The following is a 7,361-nucleotide window of genomic DNA, read 5'->3' on the forward strand; positions in this document are numbered from 1 at the left end:
CCCCCCGTCAAGCACACAGTACATTGAAATACAGGAGCAGCGAGAAGGAAGGTGAGCTCATAAAAACTACATTTAATATTCAATAAAAGCTTCCATTTTCAGTTTATTCAAGTCATAATTTTCAGATTACGGCACCTTAGTACTACACAAGCAGCAGCTCCAGTCCAGTGCAACAGGGCCCGGCGGGAGGCGGCGGAGCTGAGAGGTAGGCAGCCGCGCTTCAGCGTTAGGTGAGCTGAACTATCCTTCAACATCGTCACTACAGTTTGCTACATGATGATATGATACTTCATTAAGGAAATATCGTTACAAAGTCTTAAGTGGATAAACCTACTGATTATATACCAGACCTCTTTTTTGAAATTCACTTCCAAGTCTGCAAGCGCAAGAAGAACAGATGTAGGTCAAACCCAACCGTAAAAAAGACATCCTGGAATGATCCTAAACTGTATTTTAATTATTTCATATTTAGCTTTCAGTGTTCCTGCAATCTAATTCTAAAATCCCTCCACACTTTCAAGTCAACAAGTCACTAAGCAAAGGTTAGATGCTGCTATACCCAGAAAGAGATTAACATAATTAATAAAACATGGCAATCTAAATACTGCTAAGGTAGTTTAGGCTTAGGCAAATAAATCATCTTCCAAATATGAAAACAATATATTACTGACATATTTAAGGAATTTAGTTTTGTAAATAAGCTCAAACATATAAATACGAAGTAAACAACTCAATACCAAGTTAGTTTACATCTCTCTTGGTGCTTGACAGATCAAGTTCAAGAACAGTGTGGAATTCAGTTAGCTGTTCAACTTTTTTTTCATAGAAAAATAGCATGTCCATAAACAAAAAGAAATTAATTTCAACTTACTCAGTGATCCACTCTTTTATTTCACCTTAGTTAAAGGCAAACTAAGTACAGATGCTGTACATTAAAATGTATGCTCATAAAAAGAACAGTCGTTCTTCATTCTACCTTAAAGGCTCAGTTTCTACATTCTTTTATTTACGCCCCTTTCCAAACAATTACCCCTCTCTGACACATATTGCATCTACATTTAAATATAAAGAGAACCATCTGCAGGTCCCACATAGCCAACACCAATTAGTAGCACATCAATTAGTGTCCATATTCCAAGTCCACCAAAGCTGAAGAGTTTTCCCAGACCTTCCCGCCACTGGCCCAAATAGAAACGATCTGCTCCAAATCCACCAAGGGTGATGCTACAAGAACAAAAACATAATTATTTATTTCTTAATGAACTCAGTTTGGGTATCCCTACTTGCTTCTTTTTGAAACCTACAAGTTGATGATGGTTCTGCTTTATATCGCCCAGGAAATCACAAAGATTTTATAATTACCGAGTCAGCTTTTTTTTTTTTTGTTAAGCAATCAGTAAGTTCTTGATGAAAAAGCACTATTTCTTAGCTAATGAGTATTATTCAGAGACTTGACAGTTTTTCATTCATAACAAGAGATAAAAAACCAAAACATCATTCTCTCAAACTTTGCAAATTTGTGTTTCAACTTCTCTAGCCTGGCAGAAGATTAAAAAAAAAAAAAACAAAAAAAAAAACCAGTATACAAAGGTTATTCAGCCCTATGCAGTAGTAAGGCAATGATAAACTTCTCCAGGTGGTGGCAAAGACAAGAAAGACTATAATGAGTGCTTTAGATCACTTTCTTAATCAGTCTTATTACATCTTTGGTTCAGGTAATATAGTCTTACTACTTAATTTATCATATTAATCATTTTTGAAATATTAGCTTAATAAAAAATCTTTTGAAAGTAGTTCAGTTACTATCTAATCACTACTGTACTGCTCTAATGGCTTAATATGTCAAAAATTAAACAGTTTATTTCAATACTCCCACACTGGTCTCTTCCCAAAGATTTCAAAGCACAAGAAACTTCCCTTTTAAAGCATTTCTAGCTGTTACAGTTGGAAGGGAAGCCTTAAAAAAATCCAGGCCAGCTCTAGCCAACATAGCGACATCTGTTAAATTCAGAACATCCACATTCATTTCAGATGCCAAGAAACAACTTGTACAAACAATTTTCAGCACCATTTAAAAAAGGGGAGCAGAAGTCATAAATCTACAGATTTTTTTGAGCATTTGCACCTTACTTGATGCCACAGTAAAAGGCATGTCCTCCCTATTAAGAAAAATGATCGCTTTGTGAAGCCTAAGAATCATTGGCACTTATTCTGAAGAAAGTACATTAGTTGCAGAAATAAGGTAGAGGTTTTCTTTCAAGCTCTGTTTATTGAAGACCACTAATATCATTGTATATGAAATCTTAAGTCATCCTATGTGTCCAAATTCTAAGCCAGACAAATACAAATGCCCGCAAAATAATGGGTACTCAGTTCTCAATTAAGAAATACCCACTGAGCAGAAAAACACACAGACTGATGAGTTAATACTCAGTTAATATAATATTTATAATAACACATAATTTAGCATGAAGTTGTCTTGTGTACCTTAGCGCCAAGGCAGTAGACCACTTATAACCTCCAGTCCAGTTGCAGTAGAGCATCTTAGGAAAGACACGATTACCTAAACATCAAAACATATTCAAACCTTAATGCAACAAACAGACAAATGGGTCAAAAAATTAAATATGAAGCAAGAACAAACCGTATTTTTCTAACAAAAGACTAAAAATGCTTGACATTAATTGAACCAAGCACTGTCAATAAGAAACTAACAGAAAAACCCATATATTGTCTATTGTCCTCTGTTCCATTAATCTTTGTCTCACACCAGAAAAAGGCAAGGTAATTGAAAAAATAGAGGGAGGGAAAAATTAAATTAGTTGGGTAAAACCAACATGGATTTTTTATTTTTTTTTAAATTGATGACACTTGAAATTGATTCTGTTAATAGTGTCCAAATTAGTTTAATTCCTAAAAGTGGACAGAAATAAAATAGAAATATTTTTGCTCACCTAAAGGTACCTAACAGTAGTCTTACAAGCCAATGGTTACAATTAAGTGTCATTTTTATAATTAAAAGTTAAAATGTAACTATAAAAACACTCAATTGTCAGATTAATCAAGGTGCAGACTGTTACTGCAATGGACATAAACAATCACTGTATTGACTCATTACCAAAAAGTTAAGAAATTCTTTAGAAAAACAGTTCCTTTACAAATTCTATTTTAGCCCACCTTACCTAGACAATGAATATGATCCCGTACTGTACAAGTGGCATTGTATCGTTGTCGCGGACAAGAAACTGTCATGCAGTTTGTAGAATTGGTACATACATAATCAGTTGTTGCAAGCTGCCAGCAAAACTGGCATGTCATGTTAATTGTAAAGTTCTCCTGCTCGTTGTTATTCTGATCCTATAAAAGGAGAGTATTATCACTCCATTAAAAATCAAAAGTTTCACAGGGTACAGTATCAAATTACAGATACAAATCACAGATGGAAGTTTCGAGCAAAGTAAGGCTTATTCTGTGTTTGCCACCTCTACATGGTCAAGTATAATAGAAAATTAGCAGTAGAAAACTGATAAGAACAGTCATTAAAGCTCAGTTTAATATTGCTGCTTAGTCCAATCTGGTTGTAGACTATGGCCAAAAGCAGCAGCCTCAACTTACTCCAGTCTTTTCTTTTTTTTTTTTTAATATATACGATCAGTTTGCTCATCTGACAGACATTTAGACCCCTACCCTCAAAATGTTTAATTTTTCATTAATCAGCAAACTGATTTAACTCAACCACACGCTGTGTGACAAAAAGATCCATGCAAGGGGAGGCAAAAAGGAGGAGTGTAGGTCTGCCTCTTCCAGCAATAGCCTATAGTTAAATCAGATTAAATGTACACAAATCTGCAAACCTGCCTATATAAGAAACTGGAAATTCATTTTAGAAGTTTCTTTAATGACAAGGCACCAGTGTTTAATTAAAAGACTTAAATCCAGATTAGAAGAAACAGGTTACTTACAACACAATGAACATGTGGCTTGACTTTGCAATCGAAAGTGGCTGGTTTCCCATATATACAGGAAAAGTTTGTGTTACATGTCATACAGTCTGGTGGCAATCTACTGCAAAGCCCATTGCTAGGGCATTTAGTCACGTAAGATGGCATTTCTGTACTTTCTGAAAAATGAAGTGAATAAAAAAAAAGATTCTATATAACGTGGGTGCATACACCTATAAAAGGCTTTCCCTATTATGCACTGAACAGTTTTAAAGGTTAGTATCGTGCACCACCAGAGTCTGCTGAGCTAGCTGAATGGGCTACACAACACAGTAAGGCAAACTGCAGGGATCCTTGCAGATGATCTGTACAGGACAGCGCATCAACACAGTATAGTACAACACCAAGAACAGGGCTTAGCATGAACTCCAGAAGTAATATAACTGTTCAGAAAGAGCACCACCTCAGCTGGTATTTCGCAGCAGCAGTAATCAGCTTTGATACAAAAACAGGTTGACACCAACCTACTTTTGCTTCAGCACTAAGTAAGTAACAGCTAGCTCAGACATTTGCTGTTTGTGTGTGTTCAGAATCACCTCTTTTAAGTTGCTAGCAAGAGGAGTATTTCAGCCAAACTTGATGTATCCCTTACTGAGCTACAAAAGCTGTATTTATGTTGGATGTGAAACAGTAGCAACTTCTTGCAGAACGCTAGAGTTTTTCAAGGACTTCCACCGTCTTAAGAGGGTGTTAAACACATGAATCATGATCCCAGCTTAAAAGGTCATTTTCTATCTGTAAGATCTTATGTGGACAACCTTTCTAATTATATAATCCTGACTAGTTGTTTAAGGTCATTTAAAAGTAATTCTAACTTTGTTATACTACAGTATATCCTTTACAACTATGAAAGCATACACAGGTTTACATAATTCAGTAACTAATAGTAAACTCAAGATTTGAGGAAGAAGTCCCACAGAAGAACAAGAAAAGAAACAACGAAAGTGATAATTGTACCTGCTGCTTTAAAATAGGGGGTATTTGTACTTGTTGAAGTCAGACTTTTTGCAAGTGTAGACTGGGTCTGTGAGTGCTTTGTGGTCATCAAAGATCCTGCTATAAGAAAAAAAAATTGGAGAAGGTCATATTTCTAGAAGAAGGTTGTTTTTCAGAAACAGTTCAATTCCAGCATCCGAATATGAAATTACAACTGGAAAGTGTAATGAGGATAAAAAATTGTAATTATAAAAATCTGCTTTCCTGGTTTAGAAATAACAGGCTGTTCAAACATTAAAAATCAGTGCTAGAATTGTTCCTGTTAGACAAGAACTCATTTTTGTCTCAACTCGGTCTCTTTTCTTTTTTATTCTTGAGAACCCTGCAGTACTTAGAAAGCTGATCATGCGATACTAACAAAACCATTTAATGAACTAATGCAGTGACTTCCTTAGTAGAAAGCTAGGACAGAAGAACTGGCTGGAAACCGGGGGTCTACTTGCGCAAACCAGTATTTGTCTTTGCCCAGATCCAGCGATGCCAGCGCTTGGCGCTTGTCCCATCTGCGCTTAACCCCCAGTGCATCCCCGCACAAGCGAGCTGTGCGGGGGCGGAGCAGTAAACACGTTTGCCACATCCCCCTGCCCAGCGCCGCTGAGGAGCCCCAGCGCGGTGCCAGCTGCGTTCCGGATTATGCACGGTTCGAGACAAGCGATACGTACAAAACCCCTCCGTAACGCGAACGTAACCGGCGCGTCGGCACGGTGCCGGTGAGCAGGGGCCCAGCCCGGCTGCTGCCCTGGCCCCGAGCACCCGCGGGAGCAGCGCGAGCAGCCCGGCCGCGCGGCCGAGGACAGCTGCGCACGGAGGCTCCTTCCCCAGAGGAGGACGGTGACGGCGCACCTCCGGCTGGGCAGCCCCGGCCACCGAAACGGCCGCCCGCAAGCCGCGCCCGCCAGGGAGCCGCTCGGCCCCCCGGGACCGGGCAGGCGCCACCGCCGCGGGCGCCCGGCAGCAGGGCCCGGCGCCAGGGCAGGGCCGCCCGGCGGGGCACCGCCACGGCCAGCGCCGCCGGGCCTCCCCGCCGCCCCCGCTCCCGCCCCGCCCGCCCCGGGGGGCTGGAGCGAAAGCGGCGCCCCGCGCTCACCACGGCCCGAGAGCACGTAGAGCTGGGAGAGGAAGAGCGCCACGCTGCAGAGCCGCCTCAGGGCGCGCAGCCCCGACACCGCCAGCGCCGCCATCTTGCCTGCCGCCGCCGCACGGCTCCGCTCTGCGCGGGGAGGGGCGGGGCGGGGCGGGGCGGGGCGGGGCGGGGCGCGCGGCCACTACCGGCGCGGGGCGGGGCGGGGCGGGCTGGGGAGCGCCGCAGCCCCTCCGCAGCGCGGGCCCGGCCCTGCCGCTCGCCTCAGCGCCGCCCCTGCCCGCAGCCCGGGGGGCGGCGCCGCCGCTCGTCTCCCTCCCCCGCTGCCGCGGCGGGCAGGGCCCCCGGGGGCGGCTGCACCAGGGCGTGCCCCCAGCGGCGCGGGCGCCCCGCGAGCGCACGTCACGCCTCGCAGCGGCGCGGGGGGAGCGGCAGCGCAGACAGAAAAGGCCGGTGGACACACGGGCACCCGCCCGCGTTGTCGGCACAAACCCGGCGTTTCGCACCCACCTTCCCGTTCTTCCCGAAAGGGAGCACGCTCGGGAACTGTGCCGAGGAGGCGGGGCCTGAGCCGCAGTACCCAGTTCTGCCTGTTTTCAAGACGGTCGCAGTTTCAGGTCCAGACTGCCACTACTCCTAAACCCACCTACATGTTACAGTGCCTCGGTGTAGTAAAAGGCCGAGTTCACGGCCCGCGTCCCCTCAGGGACGCTCTGTCCGGGCGCCCGCAGCGCACGAGAGCGGGCGCCGGCTCCCGCGGCGGGTGGAGCCGGAGGCAGCGCCGGGCCGCGCCGCACGCGGAGCAGGGCCTCGCCGGGCGGACCGCAGACCGAAGCGGGGCGAAAGCCAGGGCGGGGGGCTCCCACGAAACAGGCGTTGCAGGCGGCGGCACTGCGGCGAGCATCTCCTGCTCGCAAAGAGTTTCGGCCCGGGGGGAAACGCGGCTTCTGTTTTTGCCAGAATTGCTTTCAGTGTCACAGCCTTGTCACATACTGTTCAGCAGGATGTTACTTTTTCAGGCTACTGCTGGAAATTCATTTTGCTGCCCTCCCTCCTCCTTCCTTTGCCTGTCTTGTGTCCTTTAGTCTCTGCGTTTCTCCATGTTTCTATCTTTAAGGGCTGTGATTCATGTCCTTCGCTCTGCAAACACAATCATGTCAGTGAGCTATCTCAGGATTGCACAAACACACGCAGAAGATCCGGTTGCATGGATACCACCACGAGCAGCCGCGTGCCACCGCCGCACAAACTTGGAGGCACACTTCCACCCCTTCCTACCACCT

General features: G+C 44.8%; 1 protein-coding gene across 2 annotated transcripts; it reads right to left on the bottom strand.

Annotated features, from left to right (window-relative positions):
- Positions 1–52: 52 nt before the first annotated feature.
- TM2D3 (TM2 domain containing 3) lies at positions 53–6,230 on the bottom strand. 2 transcript variants are annotated; one of them, XM_064517472.1, is made up of 6 exons: positions 6,085–6,230; positions 4,959–5,054; positions 3,963–4,120; positions 3,183–3,357; positions 2,488–2,563; positions 53–1,224 (listed from the first exon to the last, which is right to left on the bottom strand). In XM_064517472.1, the coding sequence occupies exons 1-6, from the start codon at positions 6,176–6,178 to the stop codon at positions 1,059–1,061; spliced, it is 765 nt and encodes a 254-aa protein (XP_064373542.1). In that variant the 5' UTR covers positions 6,179–6,230; the 3' UTR covers positions 53–1,058. The 2 variants fall into 2 exon arrangements, with proteins under 2 accessions (XP_064373542.1, XP_064373541.1); XM_064517471.1 differs by having other exon boundaries at positions 4,959–5,057.
- Between the last annotated feature and the right edge of the window lie 1,131 nt (positions 6,231–7,361).

The sequence above is a fragment of the Dromaius novaehollandiae genome, chromosome 10 (genome assembly GCF_036370855.1).
Source record: "Dromaius novaehollandiae isolate bDroNov1 chromosome 10, bDroNov1.hap1, whole genome shotgun sequence".
In the NCBI taxonomy this organism is placed as follows: Eukaryota; Metazoa; Chordata; class Aves; order Casuariiformes; family Dromaiidae; genus Dromaius; species Dromaius novaehollandiae.

What these genes read in the sequence shown, in the direction of transcription:
- TM2D3 (XM_064517471.1), bottom strand. Translation starts at nt 6,178, where the DNA reads ATGGCGGCGCTGGCGGTGTCGGGGCTGCGCGCCCTGAGGCGGCTCTGC. An exon ending in CTACGTGCTCTCGGGCCGTG is followed by an intron (nt 5,058 to 6,084) that starts GTGAGCGCGGGG and finishes TTTTTCTTATAG; the next exon opens with CAGGATCTTTGATGACCACA. An exon ending in AGCCACATGTTCATTGTGTT is followed by an intron (nt 3,358 to 3,962) that starts GTAAGTAACCTG and finishes CTCCTTTTATAG; the next exon opens with GATCAGAATAACAACGAGCA.